Below are 15,008 nucleotides of genomic sequence, written 5' to 3' on the forward strand. Positions count from 1 at the left end.
TTCCGTGTACATCAACTTATGAAGCATGATTATTTTTAAAAGTTTTATTATGTCATGACCCAAAATCCCACCACAAGTGTCGTGATGACACTTAATCTCTAAAACTAGGTAAGCCGATTACAATTACATTTCAAATCATTTTAAAAAAAATAGGTAATCAAAACTAACAGCGAAAACAAATATGAAACCCTCCCAAGACTAGTACTGAGTCACGAACTCTAACTGAATACATAGAATGATCACGAGGACCAAACATACAATACTGTTTGATTAAAAATTAACAGTACAATGAAATGAACAGACTCCAAGGGACTGCGACGACTAAGCAGCTCTACCTTGAATCCTTGCAATCACACTCTAACTCTATCCGGGTCTGATACCTCCAATACCTGACTATGCACAAAAATGTACAAAAGTGTAGTATGAGTATACCACGATCAGTACCCAGTAAGTATCAAGACTAACTTCAGTGGAGTAGAGACGAGGTACAGTCAAGACACTCACTAGTCTAATAACCTATGTAATATAGTATACAAAATAATACTGGAAAATAACTAGCAATGATAACAACAAAATCAACCAATGATATAACAACAATGCAACAAGAACATCATAATTATTGCTCAGACGAATAAGGAACACAAGTACAACCAATTAATCAAGTCCTTCAAATATAAATTCTTTCGCCTATATGTTTTTCAAATAAAAATCTTCAGGATATAATACTTTCCAATAAATATATTTTCAAGTAAAAGTCACCATGTGACACCTCATTTCACAATCATAAAAATTACGGGTCTCAACCCACTTTTATATTTTTCACGGCACCTCGTGCCTATATTTCTATCACCATCACACGGACAACTCACGTGTCAATAATAAAATTATCATATTTTTTCCCGACACCTCATGCCCATATTATTTTCATAACTGCACGGACAACGCACGTACCAAAATATCAATGTATATAAAATCCGCAGGATCAATTTATTTTCAATAAAGTAAGTTTAAAATCTTTAAATCAAGTAAGAAATCAACAAAAAGATAAGTTTATTTTAGAAATCGTTTGAGCGAGGAAAAGTGACATTTCCATTAAAATAAAGCATCAGATAAACTACTGATTTGGATATAAAATTTATTAAATTAAAACATACTAGAAATTTTTTTTTATTTAAAACAACTCAATCATCAAAAATAAGTATAACCCAAAAATACAAATCCTCAAAATCACGTACGAAAAAGTCAAGGTCAATACAATATATCAAGAAATACAAAACACTTAATATTAAGTCAAATAATACATCACGGAAAACACAAAAAATTACAAATTACGGAAAAACAAAATAACCAAAGGCAAGTGCAGCCATAGAGAAATATCAACAAAAGAACATTCCTGAGGTACCGCCTTGTAGTCCCAAATAATAAATAAATTCACAATCTTTCCTTATATCACCGCGGAAGCCTTCACATATTATTCTTTAAAAATTATTTTTTCCGAAATAGCATCCCGCGTTTTAGCCACCCTTATCACACCGCATGACTTTTAGTAGATTTCCCTACTAGCCACGCATATCAAGCCATCCTTATCTCACCGCATGCGTTTCAATACCGAGACCTTATACCACCGCAATCGTATCAATATCATAATATTTCACAAATCGCACCTCAAGTACCCATATATCACAGCATAATATAACTTGCACCTCAAGTGCTCACATATCACAACATATCACAAATTGCACATCAAGTTCTCAAATATTACAACATATCACAAATTGCACATCAAGTACTCAAATCTGATAACATATCATAATTTGCACATCAAGTGCTCAAATATTACAACATATCATAAATTACACATCAAGTGCTCAAATATTACAACTTGCTACAGAAATCAACTACACATTATTTTTCCACAATAAGGAGCCACGACTCGATCATAATGTGCACAACATCTTAACAAAATATTCGGGAGTGAACAACTCAACCGAATAATATTTCACAATTTGGCACTTTACCTCAATATGATTTACGGCCTTTATAATACCAAATTTTCAACAACGTGAACTGAAAAGTAATTCATCAAGGAACAACACCTCTTTTAAATCACAACTTCAGGAAATAAATAGATTTATTCATAACTAAATTTTAAATTTAAATTATCTGTAGGTAAAATAATAATGAAAGTGTTTTCCATAAAAATGACAACTCAAACAAACACAGAGTTCACATAAAAGTCAAGTGGCAATCACACAAAATTATCATATAAACACAACCTCGGCAAACAAGGAATGAGGCATGACAAATAAGGGATTTAATAAGTTACAATAATTTTCCAACTTAATACATAAGGGCGTCTACGAATTTCAAGAGATATAATTTGCACAAATAAACCAAGTACGTACTCTTCACCTCGCGTACATGGTTTTCAATTACACAATTTTCATATAAGACTCAATGCCTAAGGGGTAATTTCCCCACTCGAGGTTAGGCAAGATACTTACCTTATAGAAGTTATGCCGATATTTTAAAATCTCCTTCTCACTTGAATTGACCTCCGGATAGCTCAAATCTATCCAATTCAATTATACAACTTCATTAAAATTCATCGAAAATAATTCCGGATAATAAAACGTTGACTTAAAAATTTATTCTAAAAAGTCAACAAAAGTCAACGTGGGGCCCGCCTCTCGGAACCCGACATAATTTTTACGAAATCCGAACATCCATTCCGATATGAGTTCAACCATACCGATTTTATCAAATTCCGATAATAACTCGACCTCCGAATCTTAAGTTTTCGTTTTTGGAAGATTTTACAAAAATCTTGATTTTTCTCCATTTAAATCCGAATTAAATGATGGATTCAAAGGCATAATCATGAAAATTAATCAAAACTGGATAAGAATCACTTACCTCAAATACCCACGGAATAATCTCTCCAAATATCGCCTTCTACCGAGCTCCCAATTTGATTTTGTGTTATGAATTCAAACCCCCATTTTTGGGACTTTTAATTCTGCCTAGATGTGCCTTCTTCGCGTTCGCGACCATTGATTCGCGTTTGCGACGCACAACCTCGACTGCCCAGAATTACCGCTTCGCGAACGCGACACAAGCATTGCGAACGCGAAGGTTTGCTGTCCCCTCACTTCGCGAACGCGACACACACCACGCGAACGCGAAGGCTAAACGCCTATGGTCCCCAGCTGCTTCCTTTCTTCTTCGCGAACGCGTAACACCTCTCGTGTTTGCGATGCACACCCTGTCCACCCTTCGCAAATGTGTCCTCATCTTCGCGAACGCGAAGAGTAAATTTTGCCAGCTTCTCAGTTCCTCTTCGCGAACACGATCACTCGTACGCGAACGCGAAGAAGACTTGCCCCAACTCTATGCGAATGCGGACCAATATTCACGAACGCGATGAATAAAATACTACTGCCATCCAAATACACTACGGGTTCGCGACCCTTGCCTCGCGAACGCGATGAAGGATTTGAGGCACCAGATACCAGCAGATTACAACAGGGGAAAATAAAGGGAAAATGGTCCGAAATCAATCTGAAACACGTTCGAGCCCCTCGGGACCTCAACCAAACCTACCAACAAGTCTTAATAATCACTCGAACTTAGTCGAGTTCTCAATTCACATCAAACAACATCAAAACGACGAATCGCACCTCAAATCAAAATCTATGAACTTTGAACTTTCAAATTCTATATCTTGTGCCAAAATAAATCAAATCAATCCGGAATGACTTCAAATTTTGCACACAAGTCATAAATGACATAACAAAGTTATTCAAATTTCCAGAATCGGATTCCGACCCCGATATCAAAAAGTAAACTTCCGGTCCAAAACTCTAAAAATTCGACTTTCGCCATTTCAAGCCTAAATCAGCTATAGACCTCAGATTCACAGTCCGGATACGCTCCTAAGTCCAAAATTACCCAACGGAGCTAACGAAACCGACGGAACTCCATTCCGGAGTCGTCTTCATATAGTTCCGACTACGGTCAAAATCCTAAGACTTAAGCTTCCGTTTTGGGGACTAAGTGTCCCAAATCACTCTGGATCATCCGGTAACTGAATTTAACCATGCACGCAAGTCAATACATATAATACGAAGCTGCACAGGGCCTTATGCCGCTGAGAGAGACTTAAATCTCAAAACGACCGACCGTGTCGTTATATTCTCCACCTCTTCAACAAACGTTCGTCCTCGAACGTGCTAAAAATTATTCTGAGGACTTTAAATTACTGAGTGTATTATTACATACATACTCTCGGGTGATTCCACGTCACCGTAATTTAGCATGGGTCTGACAACACCGTCTCAGTTGAGATTATTTCTTTAATCCACATTTATAACTTTAAAGCTAATTTCTTACACTCTAATCAATTCAGAAGGCCTGATTATCATATTAACACACTGTGTTGGTCTCAACCAGCTGTAGCAATTTCGTGCCTACACACCCATAACCACATCTCTAGTCATAATAGTTGTTTATAATTACTTCCAGTATCATCAATTAATCTCATATTAACCAGCACCTCGTTTCGAATTTTCACAACACTGACAACAAAATGTGAGGCATGAAGACCTTATAACTATTTACCCGACTTAACGAGTCACATTTAAAGCCACCTAGGTATTCGCCTCGTAGGCTAAAACTCAATAATTACAGCACAATCATGGCACAGAAATACACAAAGGAATTATCATATAAGCCTATCAGGAATAACTCCCTATTAGTACTATAGTACAAATTAATCTTCACAAAGGAAGAATTTAAACTCATAAATATTTCACTACAAGGACCTCATCCTTATATAACTTCCACTGCGGCTTGTAGCCCGGTTTGAATATTTCACATCATATAAAAATGCGAGGATCTCATCTTCAACTCCGAATCACAAGTATTTTACACATTGTGCCAACTGAAATTTCAATTTCCTTTCTTTCTTCTTTTCAATAAATTTCGTAAATATTTTTCACAACACATAATGAACCCTCATACCGGTAGGATATATAATTCATAAAATTGAAATTAATTATTCCGAAATCACATCAAAACCCACTGTAGTGAGTAAAAAAAAGTCATGTTTGGACTTATAGCCCTCAATGGTGTACAAAAATAAAAATGATAGACACGGGCTAACATCATCAAATTCCCAACAGGGATACACATGTAAGTGGTTCAAAAAATTACAAAACTTACCCATAAGCGAGGCATAATAGGAGGACTCACCTCAATATTCAGATCCAAATCAAATTAAGGAAAAATATCCTTTTTATAACAAATCAAGATCATACCTGTAACGACACCATCTAGTATATCGGCCTCAACCAAATCATAATGTTTATATCAATGGGTCGGGCCTCCACCTCTTAGGTGTCCTCCACCCGCCTGTCCTCCACCTCTAACTGGTTGTGTACGTGGAGTAGTAACTGCATTGGGGCCCATAGCATGTGTGTTCTGATAAAATCCACCCCTCCTAAGTCTGGGACAATCTCTCATAATGTGCCTAGTGTCACCACACTCATAACAACCCCTCTAAGGTCGTGGTTGCTCATACTGAGTCTGTGCCGGATAACTGGAATAACCATTATAGGAATCTCGTGCCGGTGATGCATTGTAAGAACTTACCAGAGCACTCCGAGTAATCTGATGTGCGGACTGAGCTGGCCGACTGCTCGAGCCTCCGCTATAATGGTTCCTAACTGAAGAGAAAAATTCACTGAACCCTCCAGATCTTCGAGACCTTTTGGCCTCCTTAGACTCCTTTTCCTCGCCTAAAACACCCTTAATCTTCCTTGCAATCTCCACTACTTGTTGAAATGGAGTATCGATTTGCAACTCTCGAGCCATGCATATTTTAATATCATAATCGAGCCCCTCAATGAATATGCGGACCCGTTCTCTGACTGTAGGAACCAAGATAGGTGCATGATGGGCTAACTCACTGAACCTGATAGCATATTCTGACACTGTCACAGTGCCCTGACGCAACCATTCAAATTATGTGCGCCACATATCTCGGAGAGTCTGGGGAACACACTCTTTCAAGAACATTTCCGAAAATTGAGCCCAAGTTGGTGGTGTTGCATCGGCTGGTCTACCTTCTTCATAGATTTGCCACCACTGATATGCTGCGCCTGACAGTTAAAATATAGTAAAGGCAACTCCGTTCACTTCCACAATACCCATGATGCGGAGAATACGGTGATAATTTTCTAGAAATCCTTGGGCATCCTCTGTAGCTGTGCCACTGAAAGTAGGTGGACTATACCTCTTAAACCTTTCAAGTCTCTTTTGTTCTTTTTCTGACGCCTCTGGTCTGACTTCAGGCCGAACCAGAATAACAAGTTGTACCGATACTACACCCGGAACCTGACCAACGTGAACCTGTTGCTCTGGAGTTGTGGTAGGAGTCTGAGCTACTCCCCCAATCTGCAAAATATTCAGTGCAACAGAGATTAATCCCGCCTTAGTTAATGTACCAAACATACTGAGGAACTGTGCTAAAGTCTCCTGAAGTCCGGGGGTAACAACAGGTGCTTCTGGTACCTGTCCCCCAACTGGAGCTACTGGCGGCTCCTCAACTGCTGCTCTGACAGGTGCTCTAGTCGCAGCACGTGCCCTTCCTCGACCTCTACCTCGGCCCCGGCCTCTTGCAGCCCTAGCAGTATGTGCGGATGCCTGCTCAGCTAACCCGGTAGCATATGTCCTCACAATCTATGAGAGGATAGAGATACAAAGGCTCAAATTCCAAATTCAACAAGTTCCGCACGACAGGAATGAAAGAAGTGAAAATTTCCTAACAGTTCTGTAGCCTCTCGAAGATAAGTACAAACGTCTCCGTACTCATCCGCAAGACTCTACTAGACTCGTTCGTGACTCGTAGAACCTATGAACCTAGAGCTCTGATACCAACTTCTCACGACCCAAAATCCCACCACAGGCGTCAAGGTGAAAAAAATTCAAATATAGTCAAAAATTAGGTGCTCACAGCACTTAGTCTCTAAGACTAGGTAAGCCGATTACAATTATATTTCAAACTATTTTTTTTAAAATAGGTAATCAAAACTAACAGCGGAAACAAATCTGAAAACCTCCTAAGACTGGTAGTACTGAGTCACGAACTCTAACTGAATACATAGAGTGATCACGAGGACCAAATATACAATACTGTTTGATTAAAAATTAACAGTACAATGAAATGAACAGACTCCAAGGGACTGCAACGACCAATATAGTATACAAAATAATACTGAAAAATAACTAGCAATGATAATAATAAAATCAACCAGTGATATAACAGCAATACAACAAGAACATCATAATTATTGCTCAGACGAATAAGAAACACAAGTACAACCAATTAATCAAGTCCTTCAAATATAAATTCTTTCGCCTATATGTTTTTCAAATAAAAATCTTCAGAACATAATACTTTCCATTAAATATATTTTCAAGTAAAATTCACCATGTGACACCTCATTTCACAATCATAAAAATTACGGGTCTCAACCCATTTTCATATTTTTTACGACACCCCGTGCCTATATTTCTATCACCATCACACGGACAACTCACGTGTCAATAATAAAATTATCATATTTTTCCCCGGCACCTCATGCCTATATTATTTTCATAAATCACGGACAACTCACGTACCAAAATATCAATGTATATAAGATCCGCAGGATCAATTTATTTTCAATAAAGTAAGGTTAAAATCTTTAAATCAAGTAAGAAATCAACAAAAAAAATAAGTTTATTTTAGAAATCGTTTGAGTGAGGAAAAGTGACATTTCCATTAAAATAAAGCATCAGATAAACTACTGATTTGGATATAAAATTTATTAAATTAAAACATACTATAAATTTTTTTTTTATTTAAAACAACTCAATCATCAAAAATAAGTACAACCCAAAAATACAAATCCTCAAAGTCTCGTACGAAAAAGTCAAGGTTAACACAATACATCAAGAAATACAAAACACTAAATAGTAAGTCAAATAATACATCACGAAAAACACAAGAATTTACAAATTACGGAAAAAATTAAATAACCAAAGGCAAGTGCAGCCATAGAGAAATATCAACAAAAGGGCACTCCCGAGGTACCGCCTCGTAGTCCCAAATAATAAATAAATTCACACTTTCTTTATATCACTGCGGGAGCCTTCACATATTATTCTTTAAAAATTATTTTTCCCGAAATAGCATCCCGCGTTTTAGCCACCCTTATCATACCGCATGACTTCTAGTAGTTTCCCCTACTAGCCATACGTATCAAGCCATCCTTATCTCACCGCATGCATTTCAATACCCAGACCTTATACCATCGCATGCGCATCAATTTTCACATAAGACTCAAAGCCTAAGGGGTAATTCCCCCACTAGAGGTTAGGCAAGATACTTACCTTATTGAAGTTATGCTGATATTCCAAAATCGCCCTCTCGCTTGAATTGACCTCCGGATAGCTCAAATCTATCCAATTCAATTGTATAACTTCATTAAAATTCATCGGAAATAATTTCGGACAATAAAACGTCGACTTAAATATTTATTCTAAAAAGTCAACAAAAGTCAACGTGGGGCCCGCCTTTCGGAACCCGAAATAATTTTTACGAAATCCAAACATCCATTCCGATACGAGTTCAACCATACTGATTTTATCAAATTTCGATAATAACTCGACCTCCAAATCTTAAATTTTTATTTTTGGAAGATTTTATAAAAATCTTAATTTTCCTCCATTTAAATCTGAACTAAATGATGGATTCAAAGGCATAATCATGAAAATTAATCATAACTGGATAAGAATCACTTACCCCAAAAATCCACGCAAGAATCTCTCCAAAAATTGCTTTCTACCGAGCTCCCAATTTGATTTTGTGTTATGAACTCAAATTTTCATTTTTGGGACTTTTAATTCTGCCCAGATGTGCCTTCTTCGCATTCGCGACCATTGATTCACGTTCGTGAAGCACAACCTCGACTGCCTAGAATTTCTCCTTCGCGAACGCGACACAAGCCTCGCGAACGCGAAGGTTTGTTGTCCCCTCATTTCGCGAACGCGACACACACCACGCGAACGTGAAGGCCAAACGCCTATGGTCCCCAACTGCTTCCTTTCTTTTTCGCGAACGCGTAACACCTCTCGCGTCCGCGATGCACACCCTGTCCACCATTAGCGAACGAGTCCTTGTCTTCGCGAACGCGAAGAGTAAGTTTTTCCAGTTTCTCAGTTCCTCTTCGCGAACGCGATCACTCGTACGCGAACGCGAAGAAGACTTGCTCCAACTCTATGCGAACGCGGACCAATATTCACGAACGCGATGAAGAAAATACTACTGCCATCCAAATATACTACGCGTTCGCGACCCTTGCCTCGTGAACGCGATGAAGGATTTGAGACACCAGATACCAGCAGATTACAGTAGTGGAAAATGAAGGAAAAATGGTCCGAAATCAATCCGAAACACGTCCGAGCCCCTCGGGACCTCAACCAAACCTACCAACAAATCTTAATACATCATTCGAACTTAGTCAAATTCTCAATTCACATCAAACAACATCAAAACGACGCAACGCACCTCAAATCAAAATTTATGAACTTTGAACTTTCAAATTTTATATCTTATGCCAAAACACATCAAATCAATCCGGAATGACTTTAAATTTTGCACACAAGTCATAAATGATATAACAAAGCTATTCAAATTTTCAGAATCGGATTTCGACCCCGATATCAAAAAGTCAACTTCCGGTCTAAAACTCCAAAAATTCGACTTTCGCCATTTCAAGCCTAAATCAGCTACAGACCTCAGATTCACAGTCCGGACATGCTCCTAAGTTCAAAATTACCCAACGGAGCTAACGGAACCGACGAAACTCTATTCCGGAGTCGTCTTCATACAGTTCCGACTACGGTCAAAATCCTAAGATTTAAACTTCCGTTTTAGGGACTAAGTGTCCCAAATCACTCCGGATCATCCGGTAACTGAATTCAACCACGCACGCAAGTCAATACATATAATACGAAGCTGCGCAGGGTCTTATGCCGCCGAACGGGACTTAAATTCTCAAAACGACCGATCGGATCGTTACATATTATCACCTTGAAAGCAACACTATGAAAGGAATATTTTCTCCTATCCCTTATTTAATTTCAAATTGAAATAAAGATCTTGAAAGAAAATATGGGAATGTGAGGTACGGAATTAGAATCAAATTTCAGTGCCATACGATTCAGTGGTTGATTGAGTTTTGAGTTTTGTCTCTGCCACAAGAAATTCCACATTGGTTGAGTAGTTCATTTTTTTAATAAGAGGAGTCAGAAAAGTCATCACCTGAATCCTTGGGGAGTTGATGCTGCTAGCTCACGGGCCTCCATTCTTTGATACTTCATAAATCATAGAGTAGGTTATTCACTTGTGTTTTGTAGGGAAAATAGTATTATTTTTTTTGGGTTTTTAACTCACGAGCTTTATTAAATTCGAATTCACGTCGGAAAATTTTATATCGGATTTAGGGTAAAACACTTCCTAACTAGAGGCGGACACAGAATTTTTATGTGATGGGGCACATTATTCTGCTCAACCAATGTCTCCTAAAGGCTTTTGGCGTTTAGGTGGCCAATTGCTTTAAATTAACTATTTTCAAGATATACACATATACATATACATGGCTTCGGCCGAAGTTTACGGGGTCCGGTGACCCCTCACCATTACACATGAGTCCGCCTCTGTTCCTAATAAAGATGATTCCATACGGAGACTCAAATTCAAAATATGTGGTTAAAGATAAAAGAGTGCGATGTGAATTAGTTATTATTATACTAACTAATGAAAAGTCATCATTCATTATTACCCTCTCCATCGCACTTCATCATTTATCTATGAAGTAGCCAAGTCAGGCTTCAGAAAGTCCCTCATAAGGTACATATATAAACAAATAAAATGACAACTTATTCCTCAGAAAAGCAAAAAAAGAAAAATAAAATCTGAGAAAATAGTGGACACAGATTCTTCATTATGGTTCCCTTTTCGTCCTGTCCTCCTTTTTCTTTTACAGAGGTGGATTTATAACAAATTCTGTGCGATCAACTGAATTCATCGCTTTTAATTCGTCTATATACACAAGATTACACTCTTTCTAAACTAATCAATTCTAAATTATGATTTGCCTCTTGTGACTGCATTATGGGTATAATTTGTCTTTGACTTTTCAATACTGTCTGTAGTATGAAAAACTAAAATCCCCATAACCTGCCTGATATATGCAATCAAAAACATACTAAAGATAAAGAGCTGGCTTACATAAAATAAAAACCAACGTACTCCACTTGCTCTTTATGATATACCTTCTAACAGGGGACCTCCTAGGACCTCCCAGCGGCGGATCCAGATTGAAAGATACGGGTTCATTAAAATTCAGTAATTTTTGCGTAGATCTTGTATATATATTAAAAAATGCATTAACTATCTATAAATATTTGACTATGAACAGTGGCGGAGCCAGGATTTTCATTAAGGGGGTCAAAATATAAAGAAATAAACTCACCAAGAAGTCAATGGGTGTCAATACATAGTATATATACATATTTTTTTTAAAATTACCTAGTTATACAGTATAATTTTCCGACGACCCCTTGAGTGCATGTGGCTCCGCCACTGACCGTGAACCCATTTATTATTTATATTAACTTGCAATCGTTCTAGAAACCCATAAACTTTAAATCATGGATCCAACTCTGAAACTCCTTTTTTCAACTCTATTATATCTTACCCCATATCTATTTATTTAGCACAACTTTCATGATTTGCTATAAATATAGAGGCAAAGGTTCAAACCAACCACTCAAAGAGAGTTTAACAAGTAGAAAAAAAAAAGGACTTCCTCAATGGGAAATCACAAATTTAGGTTTTCAGATATGTTGCCAAATTCTTGGTTTTACAAGCTTAGAGATATGAGCAAAACCAAAAACCATAAAACCTCTACCTCCAAGAAAAAAAAACCTTTGCAAAATTCACCATTTTCTCAGCCAAGATCATCTTTTTATTATACTACAGAGTCCATTAGAGGTGGCAATATTTACAATTCCCATGATTATTTTCCTGATCCACCTAGAAAATCATCAAATAAAAAAACCAAAAGAAAGACCATTTACAAGCCTTCTCCTAAACACATTCCTAATTCCTATAAATTCCCTGAATTGGATTTCCTTAATTCTCCATCTTCAGAATCTAAATCTGATTCTCATTCTTTCAATGAACTTGCCTCTTGTCAGTTCAGTTCTTCAGCTACTGATATAATCATAGACATGAATGGTAAAGTTCAGACCAAAGAATTCAAGAATCTAAATGCAGGCTATGATACCATTTCAGAACTTGACCTCCCTCCAATTCTTACCAAACATTCAAAATCTTCTAAGTTCAGAAATCTTGATTCAAAACAGGTCAGTGTTAAGACTCGAAAAGATAAAGAAGCTAAATATTTCTCCAACTCTTTTGGTGTAAAGCTACGAACAAATTCTACTAAAAGAGCAAGCAAGAAAATTAGTGTGTCGTTAAAAAAGCGGTCGAAGCCAAAGAAGGAGAGCTTTTCAGCTGAGAGTTTTGCAATAGTGAAAACTTCAACTGATCCTGAAAAGGATTTTAGAGAATCTATGATAGAGATGGTTGTTGAGAACAATATCAAGGCATCAAAAGACTTGGAAAATCTTCTTGCTTGTTACCTTTCACTGAATTCAGATGAATATCATGGACTTATTATCAAAGCATTTCAAGAAATCTGGTTCAACTTTCCTGACCTTCACTTGTAAAATAGTTTCTTACATTAATTAGTTTTCTCATTTACTTCTGAAAATTTGATTGTTTTTACAAATAATAAGTTCTATTTAGGCTCCTAGTTTTGTCATAGCTGCAAAACGTTGTACTTTCTTTCCCTTTTATTGCATTACTATCTTTGAGGGTTCCGTTGGTAAGTCCTTTAGTTTCCGGGGAGTTGTAAGTTAGAAGCTAGAAGTATCAGAAATATGAGGACTAATAGATAAAAGTTTAAGTTATGTGCATCGACCGACAGTGTAGAAATGATTTACAAAATGATATAGGTAAATCTATATTGATAATATCATGACCCTTTAAACTATTGATTTAAGTAATTGAAAACAACCAATTATGTTTACAATGAAACCTAGAAATTGATACCACTGATCCAATTTGAGTACCTCTGCAGGATATACCTCAACAGAAAACTGAAGAGTAACGGCAGCAAGTGATTGAGTTCAGTAATTTCATATAAAATTATTAATTCTAGAGATATAGTAATATAGAGAAGACAAAATTGTTTCAAGCACTGATAGAACTTTAAGTGTCCCTTCTTTCAAAGAAAGGAGAACGGGTTTTTTAAATTTTATTTGATGGTCTTAGGCGAATTGAAAGTTAAGCAAGTGAAATTTTAAAGATTTTTCCAAAGAAATATAGAGACATCTTCTAAGTTATTCATAATACGTGGTGGAAGTATCGACGTAATTTAATTATTCACTATGTTCATCCTTTTTGTTAATCATGTCTTGTTCTCCTTCCCTCTGTATATTATGTTAAATCTCTCACTTTGTGAGTGTGGAAAGAAGTGGTCCACATTAGAAACTTTGTGCAACTATTGAATGTAACGACACAGAAGGCAAAACATAAGAAAGCTACTTTAGAGTTTGTATTGTTGGCTAAAAAGTAAAGGTTCGATCATAAAGTAAATGCGGTGTCTCTATTTCAGAATTGTCAAATGAGTGAACAATCCAGATAGAATGCACTATATTGCCCGCGTTTGCACAACTAATAATGATGATGCCAAATGCAATTATAGCTGTTCATTCCATTGATCACAAATTTCCTTTTTTAGGGTGGTCTAAGCAGGAATATTAAATTATTTTGGTCCCCATCCGTTAAAAATGGATCTAACTTATATTTATGGAAAGTGTAAAAAACATTATTACCATCGATATATTTGGAAACAATATTAATTGCCTTATCAAAAGATTGAGATTGAATGTTGTTATTATACTGTATTTGTAAAATAATTCTGGAGAAGAAAACAACGTATAGACAGAAATGTAAAAGAAGTAAAAATTAATCCGAGCCCACTAAATTCATAGTGTATCCTTAAGGAACTTAATCCCCTCATAGTACCTGAGGTTGTGGATTATTTCCTCCCAGGATAGAACGGATGACACACTGGTGTAGCGGTACTTCAAACCCCAGTGTTTCAACGAACACAAATGGCGGCAGCAAATCACACTTACTGTTGCTTTGTTGTAGTTAAAATAATGCAGAAAGGAAGAGGAGAATTCAGAATTTTTTGGGTTTAGATGAAGAGATGCAACTCTTCAAAAGGTTTGTCATGACTATTTATATAAAACGGCCATAACATAAATGGCTATTTACGCAAAATAAAACGGGAATTCAAAACGCGGAGGAAAATTAATTTTCCGTTACAAAAACGGATAATTTGGATTAAATAATATTACATTAATATTGAATATTAACAAATAAATTTGGTCCAAAAAATTAATCAATCATTTGACCGAAGCTAAAGCTGAGCGAGCGACGACGACGGCGCGAGGCTTGCTTTCTTCTTAACTCTTTAAGAGCTAAAAGAAGAGTAATTGTATACCCATCAAAAGTTTTTCCTCCTCCAATATGGGATAATGTCCCTTTGTCAAGGAGAGAAAATCAAAATTTCGTTTTTCCCTCAATTTCCCATTCACCTAAAATAAGCTTTAAAAACCCAACAAATGTTAAGGCTAATTCTGGTAGTTGTGGAGTCACCATAGCCAAATTAACAACCAAAGAAAATACTCACCCAACTGCATGAACTAAAAATAATCGGAGGATGTATAACATATGTATAATTCATAAATAATATGTATATAACCGTGTATAAAATTATCTATGTATACCGATTAGAAAAAGTAAACAGTAAATTCGATTG

The 15,008-nt window shown here is 36.6% G+C and overlaps 1 protein-coding gene across 1 annotated transcript; it reads left to right on the forward strand.

The window, feature by feature from the left end:
- The first annotated feature begins 11,866 nt into the window (after nucleotides 1-11,866).
- Nucleotides 11,867-12,987, forward strand: LOC104086678 (transcription repressor OFP3-like). Its single transcript, XM_033653525.2, has one exon. The coding sequence runs from the start codon at nucleotides 11,923-11,925 to the stop codon at nucleotides 12,841-12,843; it is 921 nt and encodes a 306-aa protein (XP_033509416.1). The 5' UTR covers nucleotides 11,867-11,922; the 3' UTR covers nucleotides 12,844-12,987.
- Nucleotides 12,988-15,008: the final 2,021 nt, after the last annotated feature.

This window comes from Nicotiana tomentosiformis, chromosome 6, assembly GCF_000390325.3.
Source record: "Nicotiana tomentosiformis chromosome 6, ASM39032v3, whole genome shotgun sequence".
Taxonomy (NCBI): domain Eukaryota; kingdom Viridiplantae; phylum Streptophyta; class Magnoliopsida; order Solanales; family Solanaceae; genus Nicotiana; species Nicotiana tomentosiformis.

What these genes read in the sequence shown, in the direction of transcription:
- LOC104086678 (XM_033653525.2), top strand. Translation starts at nt 11,923, where the DNA reads ATGGGAAATCACAAATTTAGGTTTTCAGATATGTTGCCAAATTCTTGG.